Genomic DNA, 14663 nt, shown 5'->3' on the forward strand with positions numbered 1-14663 from the left:
TTTTTCATTGAAATCAAAGAAAAATTAGTCCCAAATCCTTTTTCTCCTTCCCATATTGCTTAACCATTTCATTTTAGCAACATTAAAGTAATCACAAGTGTTTGCCTTGAAGATAGCTTATTTTCTAAAGCTTTTCTGACTCAATGATATACAAAGGCAAAGTTCTCCATCTGTAAAATGGAGACCCCAATAAATGTTAAATAGTAATGTGGCAGAATAGTCACGCTAACCCCTGCTGGATACTAACTAGTTTTTGGTATTATAATACTAACACATTACAGCTCAGACTGACTACATGAATCTCTTGCCTCACCCTCTCATGTGTTAAAATAATGGGTATTTGCTACCACATCTGGCTACAAAAGGCCAATTTAAAATAAGTTTTTTTTTAAATTATGAATTATCTCAACATTTAAATTAAATATGCTATCAGAAGTTAAAAGCTGTTCAAGCATACAGATAATATTCTTATATTCTAAGACATTCATTAGCAAATGAGAATTGTAAGATAATATATTAAAGAGAACGTACATAAATACTGATAATAAGATGATACTATGTACAAATTATAAACTTATTGGTCAGTTAAGATGAGGTTAGGAATTGATCCTAGCATCCACACTAGGTAGCTCACAAATGCCTGTAACTCCATCTCTAGGAGATGATCCTCACCTCCCCAGGCATTGGACTTCAGTGTACAAACTAATACATAAGGCATAAACATACATGCTTGCACATAATTAAAACCAACACAAATCTTAAAAAACCCATATCTGATGGCAACATAACAGCAACATTCACATTGTTTCTTGATATGCAATAATGGGGAACATTTTTTTCCTATTACCTATTGTGCAAAATCAAACCCCACCAGCTAACTGGACATAATGGTCCGTGATGATAATCATAGCAGTGGGGGAGCAGGGATTGGAATGATCAAGACCAGTTTGGACCACATGAGAAACTACGTCTAAAAAAATAAAACTCTCAAAAACTCACTAATTATTAAAAATCTAGCACTGACTAAATAAAAGGGGAAAAATGGTATTTGGTTCAAAAAACACAAAAAACATTCTTAGTTCACTCATGACATAAGAAAGCGATTTTGTGCTTCACATTTCAACAACTATGTTTTTTCTACTTCTTCCTGTAATCACAAATTAAGAAGGTACAATCAAGGTTAGAAAGCTTCCTGGGATATACATCAGTAAAGTTCTGTTTAATTATGTGTCTTGGGGCCAAATTCTGCTTCTATCATTTTCTAGCTGTATAACCTATACAAAACTAACATTCAATTTCAGGATGAGAAATATAAAGTGACCAATACTCCCTTCATAGGCTGGTTATGAAGACTAAATGCTGCAAAACACACAATATACTAGGACTTTGTCTAGACTGTGAGAAACACACATGAATAAACATCATCCTTATTGCAAACTAACAGACTTAGACTTCTTTTTAGGTAACTGAGACAACAAGTCTTCTGTCCTATGCTTCTATTTAGCCAACACCAGCATGCAGTTGATTAGATATGAAGGATTCTTGTGCATGGAACTTAGGTTTGGAAGTAATCACAAAATACAAAAATAATATGAAACTTAATGTTACTTCGGATACAAGAAAATTATAGAATTGTAAGTGAGCACAAAAACAATTATTTTAAAGATTGCACCAGGGGCTGGTGAGATGGCTCAGCAGGTAAGAGCACTGACTGCTCTTCTGAAGGTCCTGAGTTCAAATCCCAGCAACCACATGGTGGCTCACAACCATCTGTAATGAGATCTGACGCCCTCTTCTGGTGCATCTGAAGTCAGCTACAGTGTACTTACATATAACAATAAATAAATCTTAAAAAAAAAAAAAAAAAGATTGTACCAACCTCCCTGGGATAAAGTTTTCTCCTTCTCTTCATCTTCTGCAATCATTTCTGCCATCTCAAGAAGATCTGCTTCAAATGGATGCGTGGCAAGTTTCTCTTTAATGTCTTCAATGCCTTCAGTGGCTTTCTCATCATTATCCAGAGAGGATGGAATAAACATGGGAACAGGCATCTGAAAGAACAAGGACTGAAGGTTTCTTAGGTTTCCTGTGTGTGTGTGTGTGTGTGTGTGTGTGTGTGTGTGGCCAGAGGTCCACAGCAGGTATCTTCTTCAGTTATTCATTATCTTATTTTTATAAGACAAGGTCTGCCCTTGGCTAGACTGGCTAGCCAGCAAGCTCCAGGAATCTTCCTGTCTCTGACTTTCAAACACTGGAATTATAGGTTTGTGTAACTATGCCTGGCTTTTACGTCAATGCTGGACACTGAACTCAGAGCTGGATGTTTGCACAGCAAGTACTATGCAGAGTGTGCCTTCTCCCCGGCCCAAGAGTTTTTTACACAATAGGTTTTTCTTTTTCTTTTTTCTTATTTTTTTTTTTAATATATCTTTTATTATAAGTACAATGTAGCTGTCTTCAGACACACCAGAAGAGGGTGTCAGATCTCATTATGGGTGGTTGTGAGCCACCATGTGGTTGCTGGGATTTGAAATCAGGACCTTTGGAAGAGCAATTGGTGCTCTTACCTGCTGAGCCATCTCACCAGCCCCACAATAGATTTCTTGTCAGAATCTATGCAATGATGTAAGTACTAAAATAATGGCAGAGGAAGAAGATATTCAGAATTATGAGTCTTGGTAGTTCATTTTTATTAGACTAGAATGATTAAAATAAAAATCTAAGCCAGGTGGTGGTGGTATACATCTTTAATACCAGCACATGAAAGGCAGAGGCAGGCAGACCTCTGTGAGTTCAAGGCCAACCTGGTCTACTGAGAGAGTTCTAGGACAGCCAAGTATACACAAAGAAACCCTGTCTCAAAAAAACAAACAAAATTCTAGTAAGCAAGTTGCACATGGTAGCACATGCCTTAAAACCAGCAGATGGAAGGGAGAGACAGGTGGACTTCTGCAAGTTTGAAGCCAGTCTGGTCTATAGTGTACAATTTACATCTGTAACCAGCCAGAGCTACCTAGTGGCACTGTCTGAAAACCACAAATTATTATAAACAAAACAAAACACCTACTACTAAGTACTTTTCTAGATACTCAACAAAGTGCTTCTAAAGTCTTCAAAAGAATAATCTTACAACATAAAAATCACTTTTATTTTAAAACTGTCAATATATTTAAAAGAAAGTAAGATATAATGACAGTAATTTTCTTTTATCTCTGCTACAGTTCAGGACTCTTAATTTTTGTTTTGTCATTATTATTATTAGTAGTAGTAGTAATAGTAGTAGTAGTAGTAGTAGTACTGTTATTAGTAGTGTTATTATATGTTAATATGTTCTTCAGTGGATATATTTGCCATAGTCAGAGGACAATGTATTGAGTCATTCTACCTTTATCTTGGTTCTAGGGATTGAATTCAGATTATCAGGCTAGCTAGACTGAATAGCAAGCACCATTACGATTCACCCACCAAGCTGGCCCAGAATTCAGAATCGTAACATACATAGTTTTGATTTTTCTTTTCTATTTGAGTGATCTCAAAACTAACTTTTTCTGTTTTCTTTTTTCTTTAGCTGCTTTCTGACTTACTTTATGTATTATGAATGTTTCCCTACATGTATGTCTGGTGACCCTAGAGGTCAGAGGAAGGTGGTAGATCTCCTGGAACTGGAGTTACAAATAGGTGAGCTACTGTATGGGTTCTATGACTCAAACCCAGGTCCTCTGACTTTCTAGCCCTTCTTTTTGTCATGAGGCAGAGTCTAACTGCAGCCAAGACTGGCCAGGAGCATACTATGGAGACCAACCTGACCTTCAGCTAGTCAAAATCCTCCTTCCTCAGACTCAAAAGTACTAAGATTAGAGATGTTACATCACAACACTCTTTCAGAAGATAAGGTATGAGTAAAAGAAAATGTCTACATTCTCTGAAATAAGTAACAAAGGAAATATAACAGCAGGCAAACCAAATCAGGTATATTTTACCAAGAAGTATGACATTTTATTACACAGCTGTAAAATTTTAAATGAGGAAAATGCAAGCTAAATTAGATCTTATCTCTCAATGATTACTCACAGGAACTGGAATCCCAAAGGGGACAGGAGTATACTGGGTATAAAGATGAAGAGGTATGGGAACAAACACTGGCACAGGGACTGGTACCACCATAACCTGGGGCTCACTTGGAGTGTCTAATGAAAAAAAGCACACACAAAAAAAATGGGTTAGAAACAACTTAGAGAAATTCCATTTTAAAAGAGAAGAATTTGCGCCAAGCAAATACATGTTTAATCCCAGCACTTGGGAGGCAGAGGCAAATGGATCTCCAGGTTTGAGGCAAGCCTGGTCTACATAATGATTTTAGGACAGACAGGGCCACACAAAGAAACCCTGTCTCAAAAAACTAAATATGGGAGAAAAAAAAAATAGAAAAAAAAAGACAAGGGGAAAAAAAGATTCCAAATGAATCAGAGATTTTAATGCAAGACAAGCAAAATAACTAAAGTATTAGATAACTAAAAAAAAATATTTGGGCTGGCAAGATGGCTCAGTGGGTAAGAGTACTGACTGCTCTTCTGAAAGTCCTGACTTCAAATCCCAGCAACCACATGGTGGCTCACAACCACCCTCAATGAGCTCTGACAGCCTCTTCTGGTGTGTCTGAAGACAGCTACAGTATATTTATGTATAATAATAAATCTTTAAAAAAATTATTCAGTATATTGTTCTGAAAATATTATTTTAAAGGTATGACCTCAAAAACAATAACAACAACAACAACAACAACAAAGTATAACTGGCCAGAGAAACTATACCAAATTTGAAATGTTATATACAGAAGCAATCTGGAAGCTAAGAGAATAGTTACAGAATGGCAAAAAACATTTGCAAAGGGACTATTATCTAGAATACAGAAGAAATTCAAACAAGTAAACAGCAAAACAAAACAAAAACAACAACAACAACAACAACAAAAAAACCTGATTTATGAGTGGTCAACATGGTGTTGCTGATAGATGGTAAAACCTTTAAGAGAACCTTAGGTCAAGGGGGTTAGGGAACCATACTTTTATTAGGAAGTATAGGGCATTAATTGATCTGTTCTTCGTAAAGAAGGAATCAATTGCTTGTTCCCAAAGATATTCACATCTGTTATCCACATCATAGCATAACAAGAGCCAGGAAATTGGAACCCCAAACATTGTGTGATAGCCTTCAAAATTAAGTGCTAAATAAACCATTTCTGTTTAAATTACCTGTCTTGGGTACTTCATTAAAATGACAAGCAGTGACTATAACAATGAAAAAATATTCAATGCAATAATGATCACCAGAGAAATGCCTGTCAAAATTGTAATGACAGGGCTAGATAGACAGTTCAGCAGATAAGTACACTTGCTGCTCCTACAACAGACCTGGGTTTAGTTCCCAGCACCTACATCAGGGGGCTCATAACTACCAGTGACCTCATAACCAGCAGAGAACTCAATGCCTTCTTCTGGCTTCTGTTGACACTTTGATGTACCTGGTGCACATACAAGCAAGAAGGCACACAAATACATAAATAAAAATAAATTTTAAAAAATTAAAATAAAATATCTTTTCATACCTATGAGAATGATTACTATCAAAAAAAAAAAAAAGGTAAAAAAATTCTGGTAAGCACAGAGAAAGGGGGACTCTCTTAACACCCCCGGTGGGTACCATGAATTAGTATAGCCATTGTGGAAAATAATAAGAAGGCACTTCAAAAACTATGATGAGATTTCCCAGGAACCAACTAAGCTGTCCTCTGACCTCTACATAGTGACCATGACACATGCATGCCCATGCAGGGAAGACAGAGAATGGGTCTTCATCTCCACCGAAAGGAATCTCCTAAGTAGGTCTCAGCTAATTTGGGTGCATATTATTCAGGATCAACAGCCTACAGGATGACAACTTGCAACTAGGGTTTCTAGTTTAAAAACTCTGGAACTTATGGTTGGCAGCAAAAGCAGCTATCCATACACAAGCAAACAAGGAAGATGAAGACTATAAAAGAGTAATTCTTGGGCAACTGCCTTGAGTGTGAAAAACAAATAGAATTATTAAAATTTCTACCTGCTTCAGTACTTAAGCTCAGTTTAGCACATCTTGAAAAAACGTTTCAATTCTGACTGGCTGTGTCAAAATGGACTTCTCTGTACTCTCAACATCCAGTTAAAGCTTTTAAAACTCACTAGGAGGAGCTAGAGAGTTGGTTTAGCAATTAAATGTACTTGTTGCTCAGATTCAAATCACAATACGGACATGCCAGATCACATATGTCTCCAATTCCTTTCAGAGAGGATCCAAAGCTCCTTTGACTTCCATGCGCACCACGAATGTGCACACAGCATGCACATATATACATGTAAGCAGGGTACTCATACACATAAAATAGTAAAGACAAATGTAAATTCCTGATGTGTGTGGCCAAGAAGCAGCATATGCTCCAATCAGCTTTCATTCACAAGATGGAAGTTATACCCAAAACTGACAGGCAAAGAATACTGGGATTCTTATCACTCTACCTCACATAACTTACAAAGCTGCCTAAAACTCAGAGCTCTGTCTGCCTCCTCATAAATGCTAAGACTGAAGGGTATGTAAAACCACCCTTAGTGCAACTGCCTTTTCTTTTATAAAGAGTTTCTCTGTGAAGCCCTGGCTGTCCTCAAGCTCAGAGATCCACATGCCTCTGCCCCGAGTGCTGCGATTAAAAGTATGTACTACCAGCACCAAGATAACTGACTTTTTAAAAAAATAGAAGGGAACAGGGATAGGTGTTATATGCAAGGAGCACAGCTATATATATATACCACTAAATGAACACATACACAAATGAGCAAATAAGATGTTAATTTGTATAAACTTAATAGCACATTAAAAAACTAATGCATTTCTGAATTCAAATCCTATTTACATTATTCTAAAGCTTACAGTAAGCCTACAACATTAGTAATTCATAAAAAAGTAAGCCTCAGATAGAGAAATACCTTCTTCACAGGCAAAGTGTGCAAAGTATACTGGGCAATTCATGTAAGCAAGAAACAGTGTGCTCATTCCCCTGCTCTAAATAAAATAACAAATCCCACAAAACATACCTGTCTGGCATTCTTTGTTCTGAGTATGTGGTTTACATGAGGTGGCTTTAGTTTGTGTAATGGGTTTGCACAATAAAGCTTTGTTCTTCAAAAGCCTTGGAGGCTGGGAAGGTGGAAGTTTCAGGGCATCTGTTTGAGTACTTGCCTAGTTCAAAATAAATAAATAAATAAGAAAGAGAGAGAGATCAGAAACCAAAGGATTTTCAAATGTTTTGAGTAATTATAAGAATTTCAACTTTAAAAGATATAACATTTAAATTACATAAAAGAATCAACATGTAAGTATGCTAATAAATAAACCAGACATAACATATACTTGACATATTGATGATAACCAAAGAATATTTTAATAACTATCAACTAACTCAATGTACTTACTACATTTGCTTATCAAGAAAAATACCAATAAGCTTACTGTAAAAAACTGATAATCAATACAATGCAGAGTTTTAAATGAGAACTGACTGACTTAGAGGATGTAAATATTAATAATATCACTTGTGATCACTCAAAGTAACTTGAAAAGGCTGAAACTACGGGTCAGGGGTATAAAGTTTGCAACCACAAAAAAATTAAAAAGTAACTCAGACATAAAAATTATTCCAGAGGCTAGGAACATTTTCAAGAAATATCACTGTTTCATCATATGGTTTTTTTGTTTGTTTGTTTTTGATTTTTCGAGACAGGGTTTCTCTGTATAGCTCTGGCTGTCCTGGAACTCACTCTGTAGACCAGGCTGGCCTCAAACTCAGAAATCCGCCTGCCTCTGCCTCCCAAGTGCTGGGATTAAAGGCGTGTGCCACCATCATCATATGTTTTGTTCATTCTTTTCTTTTCTTTTTTTTTCTTTTTGTTTTTTTCAAGACAGGGTTTCTCTGTGTAGCCCTGGTTGTCCTGGAACTCACTCTGTAGACCAGGCTGACCTCAAACTCAGAAATCCGCCTACCTCTGCCTCCCAAGTGCAGAGACAGACTCGAAAAAACAAAAAACAAAACAAAACAAAAGAGACAAGTAGACATTATCAAGTAGGAAAAAAATCATATACAGTATGACTAGCATGGAATGGGAGTGAGGAGACCTAAGTGTGGGTATTAACAACCTCTAAAACAGTCTCTCAGGTCACATGACCATCCTCAGTCATTTAATTATGCAGAATTTAAAAAAAACCTTCAGGAATTAATTACATAAAGGTATCTACCAAGCCTTCAAAGAAATAAAAGTATATAAAAGACCAGATTAGATAAGAGACTATATTCATAAACAATTCTTCTATTCTTCAAAAGAGTGTATTAGCTCAGACCTATATGTAATACATATAAATGAAAATATAAATAACACCAAATTAACTTACATCCCCAATGATTTTCGCTGTTACTGTTGGAACTGCACCTTAATAGAAATTGAAACATAAATTTAGGATCTTTACATTTAAACATCAGTATTAAAGCCAATTATCAGCTAATAAACACTAGTTATGATGATATGTAACTTTCTACTTAATTCAATAAAAGCAAGCAGTAAACTTTAAAGAATAAAACAAAAAAAAAAAAGATTGTGAAGACACCATAGTGTACATAAGTGGTGCTGCAAGCTGTTGTAGCTACATACATTTGGCTTAGGACCCTGGGACAAGTGATTAAGGCGTGTATTTTACATCTCAAAGCAGAACTGGCCTGCAGGTTCTCCCAGCATCCTTCAGTCCCTACCTGGCAAATACTCTACCCAGAACCCTGAACTTTCCAGCCCAGGGGATGAGTTGTCTTTCCTCCAGAGGCTCTTCCCTATATAATCCAAACATTTTGGATTTCCCTCCCTACTGTACATGCTCCCTTTCTTTCTACCCATCCCTCATTCACCCCCATGGTGACTTCCTTGGCCTTGAAATTGGGGGGTCAGTGAATTCACCTGAGAGCACCTTCTCAATTGACTTGTCCTTAATATATTCTAATCTGGCTTGAATTGACTCATTTTACCATGAGAAATAACCTATCATATACAATATTTAATTCAAGTAGTAAGAGAAGCAGTTCATATCAAGCTATACCTTGTAAGACGCTGTTGGTGTTCGCTGTGGGCTGAGCAGCAGGAGCACTTGCTAAAGACACCACATTAGCAATGACTGGAGTTGAATCTTTTCTGAGGGACGGGGGCCCTGCGGAAGCAGCTTGAACCATGGAAATACTTGCTGGTTAAAAGAGAAAAAGAAGAAAGTTCTCATAATTTATTTATGTTTTACATAGAAATCAACAGCTCAAAGGAGACCAATGTTTCCAGGACTGAGTAAGTTGCTATGGATCAGAGAAACTTCAGAAATAACAGGGCTTCTTTTATCACTTCTTGACATTTTGGATAAGATCACGTGTAATGCCTTTTTTATTCCCACTTAAATTACTGCATTGTTTGCTAGTTTTTGATTAATGAAACTTGAAAGTCTCTCATGTACTTTATAGTTGTATGGAAATGCATCAATCTCACTTAAGACCAACAAAAATGTCCAAAGGCACAATTCCAAGCAATGACAATCACAAAGTAGATTTAATGAGAATATAAGACAAAGTTGTCTTAAATCTTACCTTCATATGTTAAGGACTTTGTAAGAAGCTTGTAGAGTAGGCCCTTGCTTCTCCTCACAAGGGTACTATGCTTGGACAGTTCTGGGTTTCAGAGTGGCACTAATTTGTGCTCCAAATCATAAAGCTTCTAAGATTTTTATGCCCCAAATAGTTGGTTGATGATTGACACACGTCTTACTGTGTAACATAGGCTGGCCTCAAAATCACTATGTCTCATGCTCTCCTTGAAGTCTTAGAGTCAGGCTAAGGGAGGTGATCAAGACTTCAAGGAGAGCATGAGACATAGTGTGTGTGTGTGTGTGTGTGTGTGTGTTAAATCTTTAGTTATGAAAGCCAAGGTGTATACAGAATTTAAAAACTGTAAATATCCCTCTTTTTCAGAAAATGAGTGGGGCTGAGTCAGTATTTTGAGAGAAAGCTACAATAAAATTTGCCTGCCAGGCATGATAGTGTAAGCTTTTAGTCCCAGCAGTTAGAGGGGCAGAGACAGGTGGATCTCTATGAATTTTAAAGACCAGCCTAGTCTAGGACAGCTAGGACTCTCTTACACAGAGAAATCTTGTCTTAATAGACAGATAGACAGACAACAGATAGATAGGTAGGTAGGTAGGTAGGTAGGTAGGTAGGTAGATAGATAGATAGATAGATAGATAGAATCATTTGTTTTCAGGTATTTGATAAACCATTTAAATGTTAATGGTATTTGTTGAGTTTTGTTGTTGGGGCTCCTGCTGTTTTGAGACAGGATCTCTCTATGCAGTCCTAGCTGTCCTTGAACTCACAGAAATCTGCCTGCCTCTGTTTCCCAAGTACTAGGATTAAAGGCATGTGCCAACATGCCTAGCTTGTTAATATAATTTGAACATAATAAAATTTGTATTTCATAAAATTACTGACAATTTATATATTCTAATCTGTAGAAGTAAAGTAGTTAGCTTCTTGTACTGGTAAGAGTTCACTTACTACTCATTGCATTTTACCTGTGTTGTTTTGTAAAGGTGGGTCACATACAGTTTGCTGATGACAGAACATCAAGATGCAAAGCAGGTTACAAAAGTGTTTTATGTCACCTCGCCATTTCAATGACTCACTAAGTTTACCCTGTCTCTTGCAACCATCACATTTGGCCATCTGAAACAAATTGAAGAGAGCAAAGAAGAAACAAATTATCAGGGACTACAGAGATGGTTCAGCTTTCAGGAGCACTTGGCTCTTCCAGATGACCTAGGTTCAATTCCCAGCTCCTACATGGTAGCTCAGAACAGTCTCCAGTTCCAGGGGATCTGTTGCCCTCTGTTCTGGACTCTGAAGGCACCAGACACAAACATGATGCATAGACAAAAAAACCCATACACACATAATAAAAATAGTTAAAAAACAAACAAAATATCTCAGTCTGAAATGAACTTTAGAACTTAACTTACAAGCGTTTTAAATTTGAAATTAATATATTTGCTTATGTACATATTTATAATTTGACAAGATAGCATATTTGCTTTTATTTATAGAACTTAAATCATCAAGTCAAAGGTGACTGTCCTAAAATGGTAGTTATTCATATACTAATGATTAAAAAAGTTTGTGTCTTTGTTTGTCTAATATATGTGCTTGAACATTTTGACATCTTTCTAAACAAACAAGGGGCAGCCTAACATGGACACAGGCAGGGGTTCTTTCCTCAATCACTCACTATCTTATTCACTAAAGCAGTATTTGTCAGTTGAACTAAGAGCTCATCAGCTGTACTCTAGCTGTCCAGTTTACTCTCTGGAGCTCTGCATCTAAGCAATGTAATTACATGTGGAATTCTATATGAGTGCTGGAGATCCAAAATCCAGTCCTCACACTTGTATAGTAATTACTCTATCCCTAAGACATCACACCAATCTTACCAATGACATTATAAAAAAGAAAACTCTTTTAAAAAATCAATTCATGTATGTAGAATACCCTAGTAAGTAACAATTGAAAAACAAAGTTCTGGGCCTGTAAGAAGGCTTAATAGTAAAGGCACTTACTGCCAAGCCTGATAACCTGAGGGCAATCTTCAGACACACATGATGGAAAGAGAATCAATGCCCACACAAGTTCTCATCTGAACTCTTTCCCACACAAGAGCCATGGCATACTTGCACCTACACTGACATGAATGTACTACTGTACATATAAAATAAATAAATTTAACAAAAATAAAAATAGAAACAAAGATGTTTTTAAAAAATTAAACAATTTTTTTCAGGATTCAGAAGACAGATTCATGTATTTAAATGATAAATGAATAAAATAATTATTAAAATATTTTAACATCGTAAGTCAACTGTATCTTCTACAAGAAGTTAAAAACAAAGGACTAAATTTAAATGCCTCCATATGTTATACTAATTGCTAAGAAACAAAATATTTAATATTAAAGGAACTTTAATCATCAAATTATTATTCTTTGTTCATGAATTAAGAACCTAATGCTAACTCTCTCCAAACCCAGGGATGTGAATGATATTTTTTTTTACCTGATAAAACAAAACTGTATACTTAGACATGCATTCTTCACAACAGAAGTCTTCCACCTTTCCGCCCAAATTATTCTGTATCAATTTGGGAGATGTCTGCAAACAATAACTGCACATTTTACAATGGCTTCCCCAGCGTTTTCCCAAGTCATGTTTATAAAGCAATTTGCAACCTAAGAAATCAGAAAAGATAAAATTGATAATGGGCTGAATAATAATAATGTTTTCACACATGGGACTTAACTAACTGACAGGCCAATAAGTCAATTACAGGATTGTAACTAGCTAGTTCTATGTGTGCTGACGGAACTATATGTTACATATAGTGAGTTACATTTCATAAAGTTTTTGTTTCATTTAGAGTGTGAAAATATCCTAGGTTTACAGTAGGATGCAATGTGAAATGTAATTAATTTGTATAATAGTCAAATAATTTGAAAGCCACAGGTCAAGAAGGATAACTGCCATTTTAGAGTCAAGTAAAACATTCTTAAACACATATATCATCTAAAAAAAAAAAAAGAAAATTAACTTCACTTTGCTAACCCTATTGAGAAACACAAACTTAGGGTGCTAGTAGAACTTAAACCCTTCCATCTAGAAATGAGGACAGGATCTAAAGGTCTCTGAATTCTCTACCAAGCTACTGGGGTCAAATAGATCCTGTGTTGCCATATTATGTACTATACTTTAGAAGATCGTTGACTTCACTTAATATCTACATAAAATTAAAGAACTAGATAAAAATAGCAAATTATCTGTCAATAAATAAAAAGATGTGGTGGATCTGTACAAAGGATAAAACAGATTGATCTTACCTTCACTACAGAATGACTTGTCAGTACCTGAGAACCTCACAGTCTCCTTTATAATTTTCTCAATTTTACAGTATTCACATATTGCCATTACATTATTGATTTTCTTATATTCATCAGAACAATTCTTGCCACAAAACTGAAACATTTTACCCTGTAAAGAAATATTGAATAGTAATTAGACATTTGGTTTATAGTAAATTTTGGTTAGACATTTGGTTTATAGTAAAAATTTTCATCCCTCTTACTTCAAAAATACGATAAGCAGTTGAGCATATGGCACGTCTGTAATCTTAACACTCAGAAAGCAGAGATAGACAAGATCTCTTTGAGTTCAAAACCAACCTGTCTACATACTGTGTCCCAGGCCAGCCAGATTTACACAGTAAGCCTCTATCACAAAACTGAAAAACCTAAATGGTGCAATTTTGAGACAGAAAATCAAAACTACATTTACAGAATGTATTTAAGTATATACTCAAACTCTTTTTTTGTTTGTTTGGTTTTTTTGTTTTTGTTTTTCGAGACAGGGTTTCTCTGTGTAGCCCTGGCTGTCCTGGTACTTACTCTGTAGACCAGGCTGGCCTCGAACTCAGAAATCCACCTGCTTCTGCCTCCCAAGTGCTGGGATTAAAGGCGTGCGCCATCACCGCTCGGCTATACTCAAATTCTTACCATGAACCTATATTTTCCTGTTTTACTTCCTTTGTATTTTGTAAAAAGAAGTTCTCGGTGAGTAGCCACGGCTAATCTTAAACTCACATTCCTATGTGCATCCACTTGCACAGCAGCTACGAGCCCAGCCCACACTTACCTTGTAGTCAAGAAGCTCTGGCTTTGTGGCAAAAAGACGGTTACAGTGTTCACATCTAAGCTTCACCACACTTCGGGCAAACCCAACATGCTGGGACTGGGCAGCCAGCCTCTGGAGCCCAGCAGCTGCAGAGCTGTTGATGGAAGTGGGCGACACAGCAGGGGTACTCCCTCCACCTGCAGATGCTGATGAACCTGTGGGGATGCTCACGATTACCTGGCCCTGAGACAAGGGCACTACTGAAGAATTCATTCCAGTTGGTTTGTTAAACAATTTCTGAAAAAAGTAAAACAGTAAAAATAGGTCTATTTAATCACTTGTTCAAAGACTAGGAATTATGCCCCTCTGTATGCCAAGAAAGATTCTAGTAATGCAACAAGCTAGGTACCTTGTCTTTGAACACCTTAAAACTGAATGAGGCAACTCTCACTCATGTAGAAAAAAACCATCCAATAATCTTCAAAACTAGTATTCTCTCAATAGTGTCATTAAATTTCATGGATGACAGTTAAGTGACTGTACAGGCTAAGCTAACAAGCTAAGCTGAAACGCTGTAATAGAAACAATAATCCTGGTACAAGGCAACAGTAAGTTTGTATGACTATAGTAGGTGATTCACTGACTGAGGAAGAGGAAGATTCCCAAGGTCCTACCTGGAAAGCTACCACACAACTGTAGCTGCAGAAGTTGCGTATACTTCCATCTGACATGGCTAGATGATACTGAGGGATTGCTGAGGTTTTACAACTGTTACACTGAACTTGTACACCTTAGCAAATGAAAGTAAAAGCTAATGAGTCACACATAAACCTAGGAGGAATTATCAG

The 14663-nt window shown here is 36.4% G+C and overlaps 1 protein-coding gene across 10 annotated transcripts in view; it reads right to left on the reverse strand.

The window, feature by feature from the left end:
- Positions 1-14663, reverse strand: part of Zmym4 (zinc finger MYM-type containing 4) — a 121835-nt gene that overhangs the window by 35266 nt on the left and 71906 nt on the right. For 9 of the 10 annotated variants that reach the window (XM_031378675.1, XM_031378678.1, XM_031378677.1 and 6 more), the window contains 10 exons: positions 14490-14605; positions 13837-14112; positions 13026-13176; positions 12208-12380; positions 10678-10828; positions 9169-9309; positions 8476-8513; positions 7125-7269; positions 4072-4187; positions 1880-2051 (listed from right to left, as the gene is read on the reverse strand). In XM_031378675.1, coding sequence (XP_031234535.1) covers positions 1880-2051; positions 4072-4187; positions 7125-7269; positions 8476-8513; positions 9169-9309; positions 10678-10828; positions 12208-12380; positions 13026-13176; positions 13837-14112; positions 14490-14605 — 1479 coding nt within the window. The remainder of the gene's footprint in view (positions 1-1879; positions 2052-4071; positions 4188-7124; positions 7270-8475; positions 8514-9168; positions 9310-10677; positions 10829-12207; positions 12381-13025; positions 13177-13836; positions 14113-14489; positions 14606-14663) is intronic. The other variant, XM_031378679.1, reaches the window with a different exon arrangement.

Source organism: Mastomys coucha, unplaced genomic scaffold, assembly GCF_008632895.1.
Source record: "Mastomys coucha isolate ucsf_1 unplaced genomic scaffold, UCSF_Mcou_1 pScaffold18, whole genome shotgun sequence".
Taxonomy (NCBI): domain Eukaryota; kingdom Metazoa; phylum Chordata; class Mammalia; order Rodentia; family Muridae; genus Mastomys; species Mastomys coucha.